Here is a 23,478-nt window from a genome sequence, read left to right on the forward strand (position 1 = left end):
CTCTTGGGTGGAAGTTTCCTCTCGACAACCAAGGAAGGAACCACAGTGATCTCTTCTGCAGCAGCTCCTGAAGCTTTCCCAGCACCAGCTATTCTCCCTTCCCTATGTGGCAGCTGAGAAGAGGCCAGGTCACTGTGGGTGCATTTTGCTGAGCTTTTGGGTTTCCATCTGTCTGCATAATCAGAGAAATGGTGGAAATCCTGTTTTGTGCTATCCCAAGCACATTAAGACAACTTAGGCAGTAAGAGCAATGTGCTGATGAGCGCTCTTCTCAGCAACTAACCCTGTTGTGTTCAGAAGGTGACGTGAAGAGTTTATACTAGAGGAATAAACAACTGAGAACATAGTGCTAGAACAAAAGGTGCTGGAGCTGGCAATCTGATCAGCGATCACAACATTTCCACTGGAGTTACTCAACTTGAACATCAAGTGCACTGGTGACTGCACACAGCTAAACAAAACACCAGCTTATCCACATTAGCGTTCTACCTCTGGCTTACTTCAAAAGCCTCTACCCTTCTGCAAAATCCAAAACTCCCCAGAAACTACAAATTTTAAAATAAGTTCAGAAGTTGATAACACAGAAACATAATGCCTTGAAGTAAGTCTGACTCTTACCAAAAAAAAAATCATTAAATGCATGACTAATTTTTCTACTTTACTAAAAAAATACTGGGCTCTTTCCCAGTACTGACTGAACATGACCAAATTTAATTCAACTCTTTTTTTCTCCTTGTAATAACTTGGAGCAAGAACAGACATAACCCCAGATTTTATTTTGTTTTGTTCCAGACAGACAACCAGTAAAGAATCCAATGGTGCTGGAGGGGTAAGCAATAGTATCTTTAAAGCCTGAAAGCTCAATCAATGCTATTGTAAACTACTGCAGAAATTTGCCTGCTGCATACAGTTTTACAGTAATTGATGACAAGCCTTCTTAATAAGGAGTCTAGTCAGTGAAAGAACACGCTGCATCAGTTCTTAAATATTGCATTATGGGTTTTCAGCAGCATGAAACAGGGGAGATGGAGACAGTGCTGCTCAGTTCACACATCTGGCAGACAGTTTATCAGGAGGCACAACACACCTGAAACAGCACTGCTCCAGCTGCATATTCAACCAGGCTGTTGTCTTTGGGATGCACCTTGGCAGCCCCCTGTGCCCTTCAACTTTCACTGGTCTGATCAGGCTTCAGAGCCTGACCTACCACACGCCTCTTGGCAGGTTTCCTGGACACAAGCTCTCCCTCTATTAATTCTCTGCAGAAATGGTATCCTATAACCCCGTTTCCCTCACCCCTTCCTCCCTCCCGTTTTATACAGAAGGGTGTTAAACAGTTAAGAGATCAGCAAGACAAGTCCGGCTGAGTCCTGCCTTACAGGGAGGCACAGATCAGAAGTGCATGCTCAGGAGTTGGGCTTTACGTTAACTGGGTTAAGCCAAGCGTACACCAACTGTACTGCTAAAATATTCATGGGTTTGCGCTTATGTTACATAAAAAGAATAAGAGATCGCACTTTGAGAAACTGCTGCTGTACATACACCCTCTTTCCCCTCTCTGTCACCCAGTTGACCATATGAGTGACAATGCACTACAACAGCCTTGTTCACTTTCATACCAGGCTGACCAAGCCAGCTGAGATAGGAGTACAGTCTTCCAGAGGCAGCATGAAGAAACTGGTTTCACAGGGCTTCATCCTTCTGATTTTCTAGCAGTTGGTCCATCAGACCAGAAGCCATCCAGATTTAATGACTGTCCACTGTCTCAACAGTGAAGATTTCATGGCAGTTCAACTGACAGATGCCTGACTCCATGTATCCTAACATACAACAGGTTTCATGCTCACAGAATAATTCAGGTTGGAAGGGACCTCAGGAGGTTTCTAGGCCAACCTTCCACTCAAGGCAAGACCAGCTATGAGAACAGACCAGGTTGCTCATGGCTTTATCCAGCTGGGTCTTGAAAACCTCCAAGGATGACGGCTGCACAGCTTCTCCAGGCCCTTGTTCCCACTGCTTGGCTGTCCCCACTGAAAAGCCTTCTCCTTATACCCCATTAAAACCTCATGCTTCAAGCTACAAGTCTGTTGTCTCTTGCCCTCCTGCCACACAACTGAACAGCCTGGCTCCATGTTCTTGATAAGATGCAGTCTGCAAGTGCCAAGTAGAGAGGGTAATCACTTCCATCAGTCTACTGGTTCTGCTCTTGTTAATACAGCCCAGGATCCTCTTGGCCTTTACTGCAGGGACACATTGCTGGCTGATGGCCACTGTGATGCCCACCAGACCCACCCCCCAGGGGTTTTTCTGCAGAGCTGTCCCCCACCCACTCAGTCCCACCTAGGGATCCTTCCTTCCCTGGGGCAGAACTTTGCATTTGTCCCTGTTCAACTCCATAAGGTCCCCATGGGTCAGCCCCTTCCTTCAGCCTGCCGAGGTCCCTCTGAAGAGCAGCCCGGGCCTCCTGGGTATTGCCTCTCACCCTTGCAACCCTCACCCCAGTTTGGGGCTGTTCACAGCTTGATACAGATGCCCCCATCTCCTCCAGATCACCGATAAAGACATTTAACAGGGCAGATGCTAGGACAGAGCCCGCAGCAACTTCACTTGCCACCAGCCTCCAGGAATTATCTCAATGGGGAATTCAGAAACTGAACATAAACCTCAGAAGAGACCTTGGGAGGCTGCCAACAGCCACCTACCAGGATGAACAGGAGGGTCAGGAGCAGGCGCTGGGCTCCCTCAGCTCAGGGTGGCCACAGTCCTCAGTGCCTGGACTGCCCGAGCATCTGCAGCTCGTACCTCCAGAACCAGGGCTGGAGGCACCAAGAGCAGAGAAGCTCTGGCTACAATAGGAAACACCCTCTCAGGAAGCTACAAGAAACACTGCTGCTTCTTGGGGGGCTCTTTATGATAAAGCGAGGTTATCAGATGTTTGCCAAGACGTCCAGGGCACATGTCAAGCCCTCCACCACAGCACGCACAGCTCTGGGCGAAGTAGTCATCTACACATTTCTGCTTTCTAAAGCCTTGACCATCTTACTGTTTTCAAGATGACATCCTGGTCACTAACTACTCAAACAAAGCAGACTCACTAGCTAAACACAACTGACTCGCAGTCACCATGCAGGGGAGGGGAGGCCACCCCAGGGGAGAGGGACCAGGAGCAGCCAGGCATCATCCCGCAGAAACGAGCATCTTCTCTCCCCCTCTCTGCAAAGCACTGCTGTAACAATGTTCTCAAGAGGAAGAATTGTTGTAAATAATTAAGAGTTACATGTTCAGACAAGCACTACACTGCAGTGTCATGCATTGTCATAGCTTTAAGAGGATGTTTGTTCAATTATTTTTTCTTTTTCACTTCAGAGAAAACTCAGGGGAGGGATTGCTCCATCATTCAAGAAAACTAATAAGGTTCAAATTATGCTTCAAAGCTTTTTCTCTCCTCTTGATTCGTGACTCTGCCTGGACAAGTCAGCCATGGAAAGAAGTAAATCTGTTCTGCTGTTTCTGGTAAAAGTTTACCATGTTCAGGCTTTACTTCCAATCACTTCTGAACTACTACTTCATGCAAAATAGGGAGTGCTGATCAATAAGAAACCTGGACTCAGGGCCAGCAGGCATCGGCCAAGCAAAAAACCCCAGAACATAAACTGAATAGATTTTGTATTATTCTCAAACTGACAATAAACTGTGTAATTCAATGATAAATTGCTACCATATGCATACCCTGCAGCACAATTCTTTTTAATTTTTGTGGATGCTGGGAAATAACATCTAATTATGGTTTAAAACAATTTAACATATTTAGGATTACGAAAGTAAATGTGACATCTCATGGTTTTTGTTAAAAGAAAAAAGCTTTGCTTTACCTGACTGGTACTTATAACAGGCAGGATACAGCTAATTTGGTGCTTAATTTGCTGTTTTTAACCCCAGGAGACAGCTAATGCTGTCAGGTACTCACACCCAACACTGTTTTGCTCAAGGATCCAGCAAACCCCTTCTTTCCACCTCACATGTAACTAAGTCTCCTCTGTTACTCCTGCGACCTTGGGTTATGTGTCTTTGTCCACTACCTTTGCTGAGCCAGGACAACCAGAGACACTGAAGGGAGGAGGAGAAATTAACCTGCTTCTTTGTAGAGAGTAAGAAGTACCCCACATCCTTTGCTTCCTCATTTCATGCTTTTTAATTTCTTTATGGCACCTCAAATGGTACAGCAAATAGTTACAGCCACTTTCATATCCAGCTCTGCTGCTGTATCTTGCCTCTTGTAATTCACTGTGCATTGGCACAATTTGAGACCTCAAAAAGGTAAAAACCATATTGAGCCAGAGCTGATTCCCTACACACACACTTGTGAATTTGCACAATTTCCCCTTTAGGAGAAATATCTCAGTTATTGCACTTTGTGCAAATTCAATAACTAAAATATAAATAAACAATTTCTCCTAATTCTCCTAACAGATTTCTGTTCCTAAAGGAGAAATTGTGCAAATAGCAATGGGAGTCACATAGCTACATATGAGCATCATGGGAAGGACCCGTGAAAACTCACTTGGACTCTGGCTGAGAAACAACTGCTTCTGAGAGCAGCATGTGGCAAACACACCTTACTCTGATGCTGTCACCTTTAAGAGCATTCAGATGTGCTTCAAAGAGTAAATACACATGGGTATGCACAAGGAAGTGCACGCGTACAAGATCTGTGCAGTATGTCAGACTGTTACACTGTTGGACAAAATTCAAGTAAACTTTGTTATTGCTAAAAGAAGGGCACTATAGCAAAAATACCAAGTGGAGACACTCATCCATTGCACTCAATGGCCAAGAGCAGCTACTGGTATACTACAGCTAGTGGCCCAGCCCTGTCCCACAGGCACAACAGTACGTGCTTGTGGATCACAAGACAAGCTTTGGTACCACAGAGATGATGGGAACTGGAAGAGGTTAAGACATGCTTACAGGAAGGCAGGTTGCCAGTGTAGTAGTTTTGCAGCTTCAAACAGGGTAAGGTTTGTTTAATTTGCTACTCACAACTCATTGAGGAGATAACTGGATGGCACTTCAATGCATGCACTGCCTGATGAACTAGTTTATGAATGGGCTGAGCATATTAAAAAACCCCTAAGAATATCTGAAGTAAAGCTCTTGCGGCTGCACATCCTTCACACCTCTCTCCAACAAGATGGCCTGCGTCGCCTGTACATCCACTCACCTCTAGCCCACAGAGCCTGCAGTGGCCGCACAGGGAAGGCGACATCAGGTTCAAGGGCGTTCAGGCTAACACCGAGTACACCAAAACAAACACCAGCCCTTGCACACAGGCCAGCAGGTACAATTACCGTAGGTATCAGTAACGCACTGCCTGGAACAGAGCTCAAGTTGAACATGTAATGAAAACGGGGTTTGGACCGAACAGTGCTGCAGCACGGACACAAACCTGCACAACCGACGGGGGATCCATCCCGCAGGACCGAGCTGGCCAAGTTCGCACGGAGCGGGAGCCCGCACGCCCCAGAAAGGATGAGTCATAGTTTACACCGTCCACTTGTTTTCAGGAGCAGGAGAACACCGCTCTCCGATAAGACCCCAGCGCAGCCCGGGCTCCGCGGCACCGGGCGCTGCCAGCCGGCGCCGCCGGGGCGGCAGCTGAAGGCAGGGCAAGAGCCTTCTGCCGGGGGCCCGCCGCGCCGGTCCCACCGAGGAGGGCTGCTGCTCCGTGAGCGATCCCTGCTACCGCCGCCCCCCACCCCGCTCCCGCCAGGGCTCCGGGGCGGGCCCGGGGACACGCCCGACGGCGCGGCCGCCCCGAGCCCACCTGCGCGGCGCGGGCGCCGCTCCCCACGGCCCCGGCCCGGCCCCTACCGTACCTCCTTCCTGCGGCTGGGCGCGCCCGGGCGGGTGAGGAGCGCCGTCTCCTCGCAGACCACGGCCGCGTCCTCCACGAAGACGCAGTCGGGGAGGCTCTCGTCCGCCGGCAGCTCCAGCACCTGCAGCCCCAGCTTGCCCCGCAGCACGCCCACGTACAGCTGGTGCTCCCGCTCCGCGCGGGCCAAGTCCACCTCGGGGCCCGCCGCTCTGCGCAGCGCCTGCCGGCACAGCGACTCGGGCAGCGCCCGCACCACGGCGTGCGTGCAGCGCCCGAAGGCGGCGGGGCCGCCGCCCAGCCCGGCCATGCTGCGCGGCGGGGACGGCGAGGCGCGGAGGAGGGAGGGACGGGCGGGCGGCCGCGACCGCCGCCGCCGGCCCTGGCAGCTGATAAAGCGCCGCCCGCGGCCCGGCCGCGCCCCATTGGCTCCCCACCAGGCATATTTCCATGGGGCCGCTGCCAAGCGCGCTCCCATTGGCTGACGGCGGCGGCCGGGCCGCGCCATTGGCCGCCCCCCGCAGGGCGCCGCTTACCTGTGCGGCGGGCGGGAGCGGCGGCGCCACCCGCTCGGCCCTGAGGGGGTCGGGCCGAGCCCCGGGGCCGGGGCGATCCCCTCAGGGAAGCGCGGCCCGGCCCGGCCCGGCCGGGGAGAGGCGGTGGGGCCTCGACCCTCCGTCGGGCGGCCCCGGCGCTTGCCCCAGGCCTTGCCCCTGGGCAGGGTGTTGGGGCTCCGGTACCACAACGTGGCTTGAGGGGCAGCGTGGTTTCACCTGGTAGTTTCACGTAGTTACAGATGAACACACAACTACGCTGGCAGAATTCAAACACCTGCGTCTCCCCGCATTTCTATGCTCGTTCAAGCTCAGCATGGGCAGGGGGGAAGGCTGCTTACCCCTCCTGCTCGAGGTTGCATCGGGCTGGCTGCCTGTGTGCCTGCTGCTTCCCCGCCGGCAGAGAGGCCAAAGGAAGAATATCCCATGACAAAGGCAGTTCCAAATACAAACCCAAAGGAAATAAGCCCAGCCACTTCCTAATCCCTCATCACGGCTTTCTACGGGGCCACTCACCGGCAGAGCGTGTCCACCTTCTTCCACTCCTTTATGCTCTGAAAGTTTCCACCTCTGTGGGGTAGAAGGGACACCAGCATTTTGCTCCACCTCTGTCTCAGTGACTGAAACAATGAGCATTTTCCACCCTTTCCCCTAAAAGAAACCCTTACTTCCCCCCGTTTCACTTTCCCCAGGTTTTATCCTGACTTGAGGTTTTCCCGGACGAGGGCCAGCCCTTTCTGGTGCACCCCTCTGGCTTCCAGGCAGGAGGTGAATGAGGCTTTGGGCCAGACCTTGCGCCATGGGCGACATCCACAGCACCAGCCCCGGGCTGCACTGCTCCTGCTGCCACCCTCCCAGGTACCTCCGAGGTCTCTCCTCACCGGAGCAGATGGGAAGAGAAAAGGAATATGAATTTTCCTTTCAGCTCTTCTTTTACTGGCAAGGCTCTTTCAAGTGTCCCTCTGGTCATGGCGGGGACCCCACTAGCACACAGCTCCGTGTTCCCCCTTTGGTGCTCAGACAAAACCCAGGCAGCTGCCTTGGCCACGCTGTCACGGACATTGGCACATGTTCAGCACTGGGGAATATGGTTAATGAATAGCACGAAGGAAATATCAAAGTGTGTTTCCAACATGGCAGCTGACTAGATTTTCATCTGCATTTTCCACACGTTCTCCAAATATCCGGTAAAGGCTGCCTTTACTTAACGTGCATAGGCGCAGTTATTTGAATAACTGTCATTCACTGAATAACGTGCAAATATTATTCTCCTTAAAACAAATGGACAGGTAATTGAGTTGCTATCATGTAGGACATTTCAAATTCTTGAGAAACCACTACAAATGGTGTTATACCACCTCTGGTATAATGCGTGATCCTTCCACTGTCGTTAAAGCCTATTTTTACTTATTACAGATTTGGGATATGGCCATTGGCACGCTTTGGTTTGCTTTTATGTTAGCGTGACTTTTAGCCAGAAGAAAAAGTGCTACTATCCTTCTGTAATTTAAAAAATTGCCAGGGTTCCTGTCTGAAAAGGTATTGAAAATAGTTGTTCTTGCAGCCAATGGATGGGAAAGTTCTAGTCAATACATATTTTTTTGACATCCATAAATACCTTATGAATTTATGAGCAATTTTTAGATCTCACTGAGATTACAGGAATATGAGATATGAGGTGATGCCACACAGTCATCTTGTACGCACATGATGCGCTAGGACAGTGAGATTTGCCCCGGATGCATTGTCACCGGCCCAGGCTGACCTCAGGTGGCCACGGCTGCTCCCTGGGAGCTGGCCAGATATCACGTCTGACAGCTTCTCAATACCTTTCCGCATTATGGGAGACAAGGCTGGAGGAAGGAGGATCTCTTTATGAGATGCAGTGGTATGAGATAGTGGTATGCTATGAATACAATGTGTTTTGGAAATAAAAAACGTTAGCTACTTAGATAAGGTTACAGAAGTAACGGCTACAGTAAAGAAAGAAGTCACTGTATTTCCATACATGTATAAAACGGTGAATTTTAAATACAAATGAAGATCTGTTTGCTGATTGTGATTGTTCTATTATTTATGTTGAACAGAAAGGCATCATTAACAATGTAGGAACAGATGCAGCCAGAGCAAATTATGCATATTTATAATAAGATTAACAAAATATCAGTTTACTCACAAATTAACATTACGTAACAGAATGTGTTCACACAGTCTTGCGGGAGTGATGCTAAAATTCATCATATGCAGTAATACAAAATGGGTCAATTACAGTCATCGACATAGTATTTATTGTCTACCTTGCTCTATACCCAGTATTTTCCTGTAATTTTGTCCTGCTGGAGTGACTAGTGTAAAAAAGCAAAGCTGCCCCCCAGCAAAGAAAAAAGCTGTGTCACACTACGGAGTTCATGCAGAACGATGAAAACCATGCTTGCAACAGAAGATGGACTGCAGACCGCTTAAGCACTATCACAGAAAGCTGCATTTAGAAAGGAGAAAACGCTTCATACAGAAAATACAGAAAAGGATGCAAATCCAGGTGTTTTGTGACTGACACTACACAGAGTCATCTGCTGGCAGCGACAGTGAGAAGAAAATTGCTTTGCAAAATGTACTTGAGGAAGCATATGTGACTAGCACATTCACTTTCAGGAGAAAGGAACAGATACTGAAAAAGGAGATATGGTTTAAAAGTTATGACAGAAAAGTCATCAATACACAGTGAAATTTCATCCATTTGACAAAATCGCCAGCAGCATATCGATAAGATTTTTTTTTTTTTTTACAGCCGTGACTTGAGAACAGTCTGCAGCTATGTAAAAAGCTGCCACAAAGACGAAGGGAGTAATTTCCACAAGGTAGAAAGCAAGCAACAGACTTAAATTATTGCAAGGAAGAGTACAAAAAACTTTCTGACAATAAGGAGCAGAGAAAAAGATTGCCTGGGAAGAACATGCAGCCTCCATAACAGGTGTTTCTAAGAAGAAGTTAAAGACATATCTGCCAGGAGCAGAAAGCCAGAGCTGGGGAAGAAGGATGGATGAGAAGAGGTCCCTTCCAGTCAGATGATTCTATTCATTTTTACGCTGAAAATGATTGATAATTTTAGCGAAAACAGCTATGCAATGATGAGTCTGATGTCCCCAATAACAAATGCGCAACCTTTACGTGCACCGCTAGGTGACTGAAGGTCACGGCTGGTCACTGTTGAACAGTTTGTGTGACCATGACAAAGGAGAATTTGGACCACCGCCAAATATAAACGCATACCACATGGGCTGATTGCTCGGGCGTGCTACACGGCTGCAAAGTTTGAACACGCTTACCATCGCTTGCAGGTGCTGGAACAACACCGCTGGCTCTAAAGCCTTAATGGACATCTCTCACACTGTTAATGAAATGCTACTTGAAACTTGAGACAGTGAAAAGCCGGGACAAGACGGCAACCGAGCTGTTCAGTCACCAGCACGTCCCGCTACGGCGATGGGAATCTGCACCAGAAAGATGGAGAGACACCGAGTTTCACTTCTTAAAAGGAATACAAATTTGAATGATTTCTTCACCTCAATAGAAAACCGTGCAACTACTGCACAGCCAAATGCCATTATTAATAGCAGCAAACACTGCTCTGCAGGAAAAGCTCCCATTACGATCAAGAGACCAACCTCTTCTGGATGGCGTAAATCAACAGTGCATCTGCCAGCCTGTAGAGAAATCCTTTTGGGAAGCAGCATTTTCCCTTGCCTGAGTTGAACCTGAGCTATCTCACAGAGTCTTACCAGGGTCGGATTAATTCTATATATAGCTGGTTCAGGGGAAACACAATATTTGTTTTGTCTGCTATGGGATAATGAACTGGGCGTTTTCTCAGCTGGCATTTCGCACCCTCTGGAGAAGGAGGAATTCCCATGAGCTGACAGCTACGCACTTGTTGGGAGTCAAAGCTGTCAAAGGGTGATTCTTTAAAAGTCAGCTTTGGCAGCATTGTTGCTATGACACATGGCACCAAGGAGCCTGGACAACACGCAGAGGCGCAGGGCATTCCTCACATTTATAGTCTTCCTACGTGTTTTGTTACAATAGGTTGCACTAGTACAACCAGGATCAACTTTTGGATTCACTTGGCTGAGCAAACAGATCACTGGGGAGAGACCTGCAGGACTCTATTTACCTCCTGTGCTCCTATCTCCTCACCTTCACCATGCCTTACATCCACTTCTGCCCTTTTTTCCTGCAGGGGAAAAGTCACTTGTTGAATTTTAAAAAAAGCATGGGTTAGGTACCACAGGTTCACATGTCCACGACTAAAAAAATGAGATTAGTACTCTGTGGAAATTTATGCTAAATTACAATAGTTGACATCTCTCTTACAGAGAAGAATAGAAAGACACCATTTGCTTCCCTGATGGACATACTTCCCAGAAATACGCCAGAAATACTACGCCAGCCACCAGAGAAAGAGTAGACAGGGCTAGGATAAGTGCTTTGTAAATTGTTCTTGTTGTGGCTGCCCTGGGAAAATCAGACAATGAGAGTTTTCCTGCTATCAGACAGCATTTTTAATAAAGCATGCTATTTTATCAGCTTGGCAAGAAAGCATCAGCTCCAGCAGTAGAAGGGGGGGGGGGGGGGTGGCTCATGGCATTCGCACTTGCGCAGCTATTGTTCAATGGGTCTCACAGGTCCAAAACCAGCTTCTATGAGGTGCTGCCGGTGCCCCCGTGGGCAGCACAGAAAGGCTGCCTGAGGGAAGTGGGGGATAAAGTCTTTGGTAAATCATGGCTGCTAAACTGGGCTGCACTGATACAAGAGGAATAATGCACATGCTGGTTTTTTTCTCCCCTGCAAGTCTTCCACCAAAACTATACCTCTACTCCCTAAAAAAGCAAAAGCTTAAAAATGCTGATTGATGCAGGTTAATATTTTCTAAAGGACCCAAGCCCTTTGCAATGTAACTTGAGTTGCTTTTAATGTTTATCCTAAGTCTCCGTTTCCCTTTTCTATGCAGCCAGCTGACCAGCTGGCAGCACCCCGCAGGTGTGGCAGGCTGTCCTTCCCTTTCATTGCCTGAAAAGCCCTTGCAAGCTCAGCAGTAAGATGCAATGACATTTGGCTGTAGCATTTCTTGCTTTTCTTAGTTTGCATTTCCCATTCCTTCCAGGAGCCAGCTGCCTGAGAATGAATTCCCAGCCTTTCTTATCACTTAGGCATCTTTTGCCTTGATTTGTAAATGCTTGGTGCATTTTTGGTGTTGACTTGGTCAATAACTTGCAAATGCAACATGAAACTGTATATTTACATGAAACTCGTTAAAGTGGAATTAGCTTTTGTATTCACAAGAAAGAGAATATGGAGAGAGAGAGATACATCTATATATGTACATGTATGCACACGAGTCAACAACTTTGTGGTTTCCCTTGTGTGACTGCAAAGGGCAAGCAGTTCTTTTGCCAGCTTCCTTGGCACTAAGATTAGTGCTAGAGACAAACAGACAGATTAATACATCACAAATTAAGCTAAGAAAGTGAAAGATTTCCAATAGGCTTTTTTACTGAGTTTATTAATATGCTGTCCTAAGTATCAGAGTTAAGAAGCTATAAAACATGAAAAGATACACAGATTAGCTTCAGTATTAATGTATCCAGGCTGGTGGCAATAACTCTTGCTGTAATTCATCACAGAATAGACGTGAAATGATCTTTTCTTCTTCAAAGGGAAATGTTCGATAGCTGTTTGCCCCTCCATAGGGGAACAATGGGCAGGTGCTTCCATAGGAAGCAGGTAGTACGGAGGGAGTGACACCAGTTGGAAGGCTTGAGGAGGCAGTGGGTGGTCAGTTTGTTCTGTTTGAACTCGTGCTGTTCCGTATCACTTAACCAAGAGGTTTCTGGATGCCTCTAACTCACCAGCTGAAAAAGAATGGAGAAATGGAGCAGTTAAGGTGGAGTTCAGAAGGGGACAGAACTCCTACTCCCCAGAATTTCCCCGACAAGTAGTGCCACTGCACACGACAGGGACCAGAGGCAGCACGGGGGCACTGCCTTCAGCAGATAAACCAGCAGGAGATGAGGCACCCTTGATACCACCTAACGTTTGATTCTGAGGGAATGCTGAGCTGAAGCATCTATGGGACTTCAAGATCTGCTTTCTGAACGTCAGTAAGAAAGAAGATCGGAGCCTCTCTTTGCGTATTCCGTGTTAGGATCATGTACCCTTGTAGTATAAAAGGTTTTCCTAATGTCCAATTCGAACCTCTCAAGGCGCAACTTCTGCCTGATTTATCCTCTGCATCTATTGAGAAGAACGTCTCCATTGTGTTTGTAACTGCCTTTCAAGTACCCATAGGTTGTTATTAGTTCCTTCTTAAACTTCTCTTTTCCAAACCAAACAAGCCTAGCTCCCTAAATGTCCCCTTCCATGCCACATGCTTCAGACCCCTAATTACCTTGGTAGTCCTCTGCAGGGCAACCTCCATTTTCTCAATCTCTCTTGACCGGGGAGCCCCAGACTGGACACAATATTCCAGATATGGCCTCACCAGTATCAAGTAGAGGGGGATAATAATTTCTCCCAGTTTGCTGGCCATGATCCTCCTAGTGCAGCCCAGTATACTGCTTGCATAGTTGCAGACTGTGAACCTGGAGCCCACAGCAACCCTCACATCCTTTTCAGCAGGGCTCCTGGTCGGTTGGTTCCTCTTTTGTACAGATCCACCCGTTTGCAAATCTCTGCAGTTCTCCTCGTTGGCCTTCATGAAGCTGCTGTCGGCCCAGCGCTCAGGTTTCACAGGGTCCGTCTGAATTCTCCCACAGATCGGCACAACTCAAATGAAGATTTGCACCTCAGCATATTCCAAACACAAAGAGCAAAAAGGTAGATCAAACCGCATTACTGCTGTTAAAAACAACAGCAACCTTCTACACATAATACAAACCCTCCTATCCTTTCGCTTGATAGCAGGTTTTCTACCAAAAATCAGCTCGTCCCATTTAGTTCTATGGAAATCACACGTCTGTATTCAGCTCCAGGGAACTATGCCTAGTTACACCAGTAAAAGATCTCATTCACCTTTTCTTGTGTTGTCTTGAAACTGATGGTTACAATTTTTTTTTTTCCTGAAATCCCGAGGACTTGTGATGACCTGTAAATTACTGTTTGCTGTGTGCTGCAGATACTCTGCACTGATGCTCACACTTCTGTCTGATCTGTCGACATTTCAAAATCTCTGTCCTCCTGCATTTGATAGCAACTTAATATTTTGCGGAAATCCAACCGCTTTAATTTTAGGTAGACATGCAAACACTGCCAGCCACGTTATTTGAAAGGAATGAATGTTGTCTTAATGAACTGCTAGGAGAAGTCAGTTCACATAGTGAATATGCTTGCCAATAGCTTTGCTGACCACATAAATTCAGGTCTGTTTGAAATGTGTTTGTGAAATCAAGTGAAGAGGACCAGTTATGCCTTTCACAATATGACTGCACAGACAAAATCAGCACTGAAAGCAGATAGCTCTCATATTGATTTCTCTGAAGGCAGTAACAGAAAAGTATATTTCATGCATTTTGGCAGTTCTACTCCTTACTGCTATAAATACATATAGCCTAGTGCCTCAAAATGCTCATATTCTTATTCCATTCAGGATCAGAGAAGAAATACCATATGGTAATGAGCACAGTAAGTGGGGATGGAAGAAATTTTATTGTGCATCTAGATAAAATATAATTATTTAATGATTATGGTCATAGTTTTACAGGATAGATAGATCTAAAGTATAATTATCTGCTCACTTTAACACATGCATTAATGGCAGGAATGGAACTATATACTTACTTATTCCTTTCAGTTACAAGTAATTTAAAACAACTTTTTTAATAGCAGGGGGAAAAAGCATTCTTTTATTTATTTTTCACAAGACATATTTTTAAAGATAACTAATGGTTTCAGGCACTTCCACTTATGGGTACTCTTCTTTCAAGACCTGAAAGTCAAAGGCTTGGGGAAGCACCTTGGAAAAAGCAACATCTGAAGTACCCTAAGTAGGGCACACCACACCGTGAGTCATTTCTCAAAATCTCTCCAGAAACAGTGAAGATGACAAGACAGTGTCATGTGGGAAGTATTTTGTTACAAACAGTAGAGCTGCTCTGCGTATAAAACGAGACTATAATCCAACACTGAACAACAAAGGGGATATATCGATAACTGTTGTATTTTAACAGCTGTCTCAGGTACCAGATGACTTTTGCTGCGTATATTGCCATATCCTGATTGGAACGGGAGATACATACACACACACACACAAGTAACGCAGCAGTGACATCATGATTTAAAAATACTCTAATAGCACAAGATGGAATTCAAGATCTAACCAACCAACAGAAAATGCATCATTTTCCTATTTTAAATTCGGCAAGTATGAATCTAAAACTTGCCTTTTTTATCTCTACTATCTTGTCCACATACAAGGTTTGCTTTCCACTACAGGCTATTTTAATGAGATTAGTTATTAAAGTCAACGGGAAATAAATCACTGTTTCCAAGAGGGCCTGTTTGAATTTGGAATTATTTTTTTTCCCTACTGCATCAAGTTAAATCTTTCTGAAACAAAGACAAACAAAAAAATCGAGATATGACTAGTCAATGACCATATTAATCCATGTTAGGCATTTCTTTCCTGGTAAGTCAGGAAAAGCCACTTTTAAAATGTAAAACTTATTAGACGATATTAGACAATTACTTTTTAGACATTAGTCAAGTACTGCTTTCATTTTAATTTATAAGCCATCACTTAACTTTACCACACTTACTCAATATTTAGATCTCTGGAGGCTGATTCCACCCTGTCGTTGCTGTCAGTGCAGAGTCATTCCAGTAAAGTCACTCCAGATCAAAACATGAGCAAAAGGAAAACCAGCCCTCTATGCGTTTATGTTTCTTCCCATTTGGTTACAAATAATTTTGCTAGAATTGGGTACATCTAACAATTTTTACTATTGACCATGATTATTTTTACTGTATGGTGTCCAATGCCCCTGGGGCACAATAAGATGGAATTTCCTACATGAATAAGTTGCATCTGCTGAATATTATCATTTGACTAATTATCCATTCCTCAACAGAAGGGAATTCATTATTCTAACCTTTATTTTTTTAATTTCAGAAAACCATACACACGTCTACCCTGCACGGGCACACCAATCTCCATTACATGCACAATGTTAGATTGATTAGTTGTATACAAACCTGTTTGTGCCTAATGATGCTATTTGCATATCATAAATTGCAGCAAGTCTGGTTTTTGATAGCTTTGCAAAGGTAATTCTACCTCCTTTTTTTCTCCTCTCAACCTTTTCCCCCAAAATACCACTTAATTTTTTTTTCTAATTAAATTGCTATACTTTGTGTCTGCGTATGAGTTTTCTCATTGTGTCTCTGTTTCAAGATCATGACCTGCACCAGCTATGTGCCCCTGAACAACGAAACTGCCAACGACAGGGCAAAAATGTGGCTTTTAGCCCATGAAATTTGGAAGCCGCCCCCAAAAGAGATCATGTTGACTATGGACATCTGTGTATTCAAAGTGAAATGCAAAATTCACTTCTTTGATCTAGTCCTCTACTCAGTAACACCACATTTATAAACAAACATGCATCATATAAAATAAACATTGCCTTGCTCCTGTTGAGCAGAGAGAGAAGAAGGCTCCTTCTGTGCCCATTTTATTTTTGGGAGGCAACTGGACTCTACAGCAAAGAGATGCTTTATATAAAGACCTAGAGATGTGGAGATTTTCCAAAACTAACAGCGCATTGTGCACTGACAGCGTGGTAAGTAAGGCAGTTTTTACCATTAACGCTTTGCAATTCTAGCCACATATTCAACTGAATCCCCACCTGAAATCTGCCGATGAAAGCAGCTTTAGCTTGCACACAGCAGTGACAGGGAATGAAGATACACATCAGGCTGATGAGCACTATGAAGCAAATTGTTTGCCCAGATGGAAATCAATAGCTCTCTTCACTCTCTTCATTCTTTGGCAAGATCAGGAGCTTTGGATGGCAATTACAGCTCACCCAGCTGCCAAGTGTCCTAATTACACACACAAGAAATCCCGCATTTCTTCTTCTACCTGAAACATCCCTTGCGCCACATTCATTAAGCTCATTACCATCAAGCCTGCTGCTGTTGCTAGCACTGACATTTCTTTTTTACAAAAAAAACCCAAAATCCTTGCTTGCACCTGGCTCCGCCAGTGAGCAATCCTCCCAAAGCCCGACGGATCCTCCTCGATGGTCACCAGCCCCTGTGCCATACCGGGATTTTCACAAGACCCTTCCAGGCAGTGTCTTCCCTCTTTCACTCCATTTTCAGTGTTTTTCACCTCCCATTTAATTTTGCAGCCCACCCTCCCCTGCCCAGGGCATTTTCCATTAAGAATTGCCCTTCTGCCTACTCGTTCATCGGCCACTTCTTTCTTTTACTCGCACCTAATTTCCCCGCATCCTCTCTAGCCGTCACTCTCGCCGCTCAGGCTCTGCATTGCTGCCCGCGTTTGGAGCAGCGTTTACAGGCAGCGAGAAGCAGCACGGGCTGTGGCCGAGATGCAGTGCTAACTAACTGCGTGTGGGATCGTGCACGCAGACCACCCACCGGTGCCACCTTTGAAATCTCGCCTGCACAAGCAGGTAACTGGCTCTCTAGGCAGGCACGTCATTAGCTGCATACACCACTGAGAGCCTTCAAAACGGAGCGGAGAGCGGTTTCATTTTGACATCCACGGACTTGTCTGATTCTCCTGGAAATGAAGCCCTGTCTTTCACGTATTTTGTCATTACAGTGTTCATCCATTATTTGTGAACTGAGGCAGGTCTGGATTCTAAGAGGAAAGAGCAGATTTAACTTCCCTTGTAAGGAGCAATACAGCAAAAATTTCTTATAGAACTTCATAATCTCTTTAATTTTCCTGGCACATTTTTGGTGCTGTATAAATAAAAGTAACTAATGGACAGCTGAGCTTAAGCAGTGCAAACAGTTTCCAGGAACTCCTCCTAATTGTCCTTGACCAAAATACACATATTTTTTTCAGAAGCCTTCAATAATTCAGGTCTGAATCTAATGCAATTAGTGAAGCTGTGCAAAGCATACTGAAGAAAAAAGCCACTAAAAGCTCAGGCCTCTTATTTTATCATCATGATTATCACTTTATTATGAATTAAAGCGGGAAAACCCATTAAGTACCCATGGATCCAAGAGCAAGGGCTCTAAAAAGCTTTAAAAAGACAAAGGTAAAATAGCATCCCGCTTAGCCCGGCAGCTCAAGGCCACAATGCCCAAGACATTGTGCTGTATAAATCACCTTGTGTTTGCACAAAATGGTTAGATTATCGTAATTAAGCCACAAGATTAGCTGAACAGGGTTCAACTATATTCACCGAAGAACAAATAAGCTACGGGATACATCAAGGGAGAAAAGAAAGGATAAGAGGGAATCCGCCATTCCCCTTGAGCCATCCGTAACCTTCCAATTTACATGTGAACTTCTAAGGAGGAGGAAGGTTAAAAAGAGTATTATGAACATTAAAGAGCATTAACTTGTGTTATGCTTTTTTTTTGGTCCCTTGCATAGCACTTCGATTCTCATTTATCCTCAGGCCCTGCTGCACTGCTCTGGAAGGGCAGAGAGGCCTTAAAGGCAGGTATAAATGAATTTACACCACCAGAGAAGCACAAGGGCACCTTAGCACTAATGAAAATGATCTCCATTATCAGAGAAAGAAAAAATATTGAACAGCCGGTACTATTGGTGATGCAAGAAATAGTTAAAAATTTGACTTTGTCTCGATGCATTATAGTTTGCCAATAAATGCCATATTCATTCTCTTTTAATACAAATAATTCATATGCACAGAAACCATTGCAAATAAAGCCTGATGGGAATTCTCCTTGAAGGAGAAAAAGACCATCTGTCCTTCATCAGCCAGGCACAAAAGGGATGCCTTGCTATTTTACAAGAGCTGCCAGTCAATTCTAGGTGTGGGATCATCTATCACAATAGGCAACGTGCCATCTCCCACACTGGTAAAGTGCTGTGTAATTTGCAGCGCTGTGAACATGGTTTGTAATTATATTTGATAGGGCCACAGGACGTAAATTACATAGTTTTTATGTTTAGCTGCTACCGCAAATTCTTGCCTGGCATTAGCTCCTAGGGGGTTTCAGTAGGGATAAGGAGGAAGAGGGGGAAAAAGACATGTTCTGACCTTTTTAAGAGACTTTATTTTAAATAAATGAGTTTTAGGAAAAAAATTAATAATATCTATGTGGGAATGTTTTATTATTATTATTATTATTATTATTATTATTATTATTATTATTATTATTATTATTGTTTTGTTGTCAGTTCAATTGGACAACATCCCAAGAGGACTAACAAGAGAAGAAAAAAGACACAATTTTTAATTTTTTTTTTCTTTTTTTAAAGTCCAGGGCTGGCAGTATCTGTCTAGGTATGTCACAGCAAGACCAGTTTTCTTCTCCTATTTACAGTGATTTGTAAGCGCAGCTGTCAGGCAATATTCTGGTCTGGAAACCAGCTCCATAAAACTGATAGCTTATAACCTGTTACGTACATGTCGGGTGCAATACCTGGTCATATTTGCTGACTATCGTGACAGATAGATACTCTGCAGGACGCAAAGCAAGAAGGCCCCTCTTGCAGAGGCCTTAACGATGGAATCTGAAGAAGCAGATCCTAATCACAGCACAAGAGTACATACTCTGTGATTCCCTGAGGTTTACTGTCATTAAGGAACCGGCGGCTGAAACGGTGGCACGGCGAGGCCATCCTCGAACACGGATCCCAGGGAAACGCTGGATGACTGAAGATTAGCAACTATTTAATCCATTTTGGCCTGGAAAGAATTTAAGAAGAATGAGAAGCTTGAATCAAAACTTGAGTAAGCCTGAAGCTATCCCGACACGTTTGTGAACTAAATTCCCTCCCGACACTTTTCTATTATTTTGGTTCTTGGATCATCATTCTTTGCATGCTGGGACCAACAATGCCTTTTATTGTAGCCTGCCCCATTTTCCTCTTGCACACAAAGGGAAAGCTCCCTCGGTGAATGCCAGAGGCAAAAACTGCTTTCTCAAAAAGTTACATGGGAGAAGTATGCTTCGGCTTTTGTTTGCGTACTGTAATCTTCAGCCACACTGAGAGCAGGCTGAGTCATTCATAAATACGGCCTTCGGACTTTAAAGGTCAGCTATGCTTTTCATAATAAAAACCTGTTAACACAGAATCATCCTGGCAAACCCAAACATCAGTTTTAAGTAACGTATCACAAATGACCCACCACGATAAACACCCCACCCATAAACTGCTACTCTGCAGTCTACAACAAGTAGTACCAAAACAGGAAAAAGTGATGGAGATAAGAAGGTCTTGGAAAGACCTAGGAAGATCTGTGATGTCTTTCACAGACCATGGCTTGGTGAAGGAGTTTACAGAAATGCCTGACACAGCTGAATGTGAGAATATGTAGACTTCTGAAACAGGAGGCCAGCTTAGGAAAGAAGAGGCGACGTGCAAAGGATCAGCTCACGAATGAGAAGCCTTGCAGTGAAATGACAAGGGCCAGTTGTAAATAAGAGAATAACATTTGAGACATACAAAAGAAGCACAAGGTATTTTCCAAACATAATGAAAAATTCAAACTCTTTCAGGGGCTTAAGGGTATTTAAATGTAAATGAGCTTCCTCCACCCAACCCAGAATCAAGAGCTGCTTAGAAACTGTTGCAATGTTTTCTGTTGAGTAATCATAACTTTTGAGCATCCAGCGTACTCTGACAAAGAGCTGTGCGCATGGTGTCTGGGTGTGCATGGGATTGTCTCCTGATAAAGAGAGTGGATGTCTGTTCTAAACGATGTAGCACCTTCACAGCTGGGTTTTGTGTGCATCCGTTTAGATGAGACCAATTCCATTATACGTGTGCCTGAACCACAGCACCCACTGTAAACTTGTTATTTTTATGAAAATGAGTTAGCAATATGTAGAAAGAGTGGCATGGGGTTGCTTCCCTATGAGAGCCATAATATATTTTAAAATTTATGACTGGATTTGGAGCTGATGAAAGGCTATAGGTTGACAGACAGAAACCAAAGTCCACTAAGCTCACGCGAGCGGCAGCGGGAAGCAGCCGTCCCCAGCCCCTCGCACCGTGCTCTGGCCGCAGCAGCAGCAGCAGCTGCCGCTGCCGCCTCTGGGGCAGCCAGCTGCCCACATCCCTAAAGGCCTCGTCCCTCCCCAGCCAGCGCCAGCAAGGATGCAGCTCAGTGCCAATTGTCACGGAGATGTCTGTGTCCTGGAGGGTTTCCAGGAGATGGCAGGAGTGAGAGCAGGTAGGCAATGCTGAGCTGCGCAGAGCACTCATGTACGACAGACTGAATCCTCACATTCCTCCTGACCCCCTTCCTCCCACCCCATTCGTGCCAGCGGTCTCACCGCCTCTCCTTCCACTCAAGCACTCGGAGTCAGATAACTTTCCACTCCTCCATTTCCTTATCCCTTCTGTCCTCCCAAAACGTGTCTAGGCTCCGATATTTCTTTCTCTGCGACTCTAGTGAGAAGTCCAGGCTGACCTGGTTATGACTGCAGCGCAGCGTGTCCCTTCTGGCACTCGGCCACCCCACCCCGCTGGCTTATATTGTTGCTTTTGAAGTTGCCCGACTCTGCGATCCCTCAAAACCATCAGCTCCTCATGCTCCTTCATCAGGTTTGGGCTTCTCAGAGCAAGCCCAAAGCCGGTAGGAGCTGCCCTAGGTCCCTCTGGCCTCAGTATAAATGTTTTTACCATCTGCAGATCTACTCCTTGCTCCTCCTTTGAAAATCCAGCCCTGGTCTCATCAGACTCTTAATACCATCTCTTATATACACATGCCTGGTGCTCCTTTCAGGCTCACCCAGACTGACGTTTTCTTCTCTTTCTTCTGCACCACCTCTCCATAAGGAAATGTTTTGCTAATTCTCCTCAGCGTACCACTTTTTTTCTTTTAAATCCCTCCTCAAATTCACTCTCGCCAGCTTGCTCACAATGCAAACAAAGTAATGCCCAGTTATTTGCATTAGCTGCTCAAGAAGTTATGTCATGTTGCAATATAACTTAACCCTTCTCCCGGGCGCTTGCAGGCAGGGCTGCCGAAGGAGCCGGCTGGGGGAGCGGGACAGGTCCCCGCACACATGGGAAGGCTGAGGAGGAACAAAACACTTCCCCCAGCTGCCCTGCTCAGATGGTGGCCACCACAATCCCCATCCAGAGCCAGTGACCAGACCCCAAAATGGCTGTTTGCAGCTCTGGCCCCCTCCTTCCTTCCCCGCTTCTGTTGGAAACACTCAGCTCTTGGTCTTGCTTGAATTTGGATTATTAAGCTCTTTGGCCAGGAAACTTGTGCTGTCTCCAATAAGAGAATTTTCCTTAAAGCACCTAGCAAATTTCTGGGCACTGCCAATTTACCAAATGGAAAGCCATTTCTATTTCCAAATAGTATGAAAATGAATGGATTTGGCAATATTTGTTTCTAGTATTTGATAAATGTTTACTCACACTGATTAGGAACGACACTATTCCCATGCCCAGTTAATTCTGCAGGGCGTGATTAGCAGTATGTATCATTTCAGCTGACTGAGTCTTGGACCAACTGAAAAAGCCAAAGCTGGAAGTCTTCAAGCGAATATGTGAAGATGGAAAATGAAACAAGAAATTATAGACATTTTAAAATATTTGTGCTACTGGATTTCTATTGCAGATATCTAAATACTGAAATGCCTCACACCATACTGCTACCCTGCTTCTACATCCGAAAAGGCACCAGAGCTATTGTCACGGTTTCTACATTTGAGAGCTTGTTAAAGCTTGCTCTTGTAACCTCTGCAGGTTATAAAAAGGCCTATCCCTAGTGAAATATGTATTTAATTTGTATTTAAAATAATTTTTGGAAACTAGACCCAGACTTGTTTTATACAGAAGAGTACAAAGGCTTATGGCTGACATTTGCCTAAGCTTCAAATTGTACTCCAATGAGCTAAGATCTTATTTTAACTTGCTTATATAGATTTCTGTTGGTCAGTGACTGTAATGTGTTATTTTATTTGCAGTTAATGTCTTGAAAAACAAAAGGTGTCAAAGATAGCAGTTACAGAGCCCGTTTTCTCCTCTGGTATCGGAGCAGCAGTGAGGAGCTGTGTCGGTGATGCCTGAGTGCATTTACGAGACAAATTGTCATGAAGATGGAAAACAGGGGAAGAAGTACCAGAGGTAGGAAAGTGAGCGAGGCAGTGCAGGAAGAGTGCTCAGCGTCCACGCAAGCCACACCGTTGGGTAGCTCTGGCTAGAGTACTGTAAGATTTGTATTGCCTCAGTAATGAAGAACAAGACAGGCATCCCAACCAGAAAAAAATGAGCTGAAAATGGATAGCAACAACTGGATACAAATAAAATTTATAAAAGCCTGCCGTAAAGCCAAGCAGAGAGGTACTGGTAGCATTTAGAGACCCAAGCCAGGCAATCTGGCCCAAACTAGAAGCTCTTCTGAAGGCATAGGTGTGTCTGTACTTTAACACACCAAAGAAAAACTCTGATTTAGGGCATCACCTAAGCGCATATGCTTGTATCTTCAAGCAGTTTTTTTCACTTGCAAAGCAAGGGTGATAGCCCACGGATTTGTCATTCCCCGCAGAGAAGAACTGAGCTTAGGGAGGGCAGATCACCTTTCTGCCTCAAGTCTACACAGCTCGGTGCGTGCAGGCTCCAGGGTGTGAACCAAGGGAGACTTTCCTAGGCAGAACTGAGAAGGAAGGCGAGGATAAAGTAACAGGCGGAAGAAAAACTGTGGGGTCAGGGTGGGTATGTTTCGGATGCCAGCAGGAGAAGCGGGTTAGGGGTGGGTACCTTCTCAAGCGTTAACATCTCTGCAAGAATCCGACCTGAAATGGAGAGTTCAGCATTGCACTAATGCGTTTTCTGTGTGTCTGGGTCTAGGGAGGAAAGAA

The 23,478-nt window shown here is 45.5% G+C and overlaps 1 protein-coding gene across 1 annotated transcript in view; it reads right to left on the minus strand.

Moving 5' to 3' along the window:
* The window catches only part of DDAH1 (dimethylarginine dimethylaminohydrolase 1), a 67,030-nt gene extending 60,848 nt beyond the window's left edge, over positions 1-6,182 (minus strand). The window contains exon 1 of the mRNA XM_076340536.1: positions 5,877-6,182. Coding sequence (XP_076196651.1) covers positions 5,877-6,182 — 306 coding nt within the window. The remainder of the gene's footprint in view (positions 1-5,876) is intronic.
* Between the last annotated feature and the right edge of the window lie 17,296 nt (positions 6,183-23,478).

The sequence above is a fragment of the Aptenodytes patagonicus genome, chromosome 5, assembly GCF_965638725.1.
Source record: "Aptenodytes patagonicus chromosome 5, bAptPat1.pri.cur, whole genome shotgun sequence".
NCBI classification, from domain to species: domain Eukaryota; kingdom Metazoa; phylum Chordata; class Aves; order Sphenisciformes; family Spheniscidae; genus Aptenodytes; species Aptenodytes patagonicus.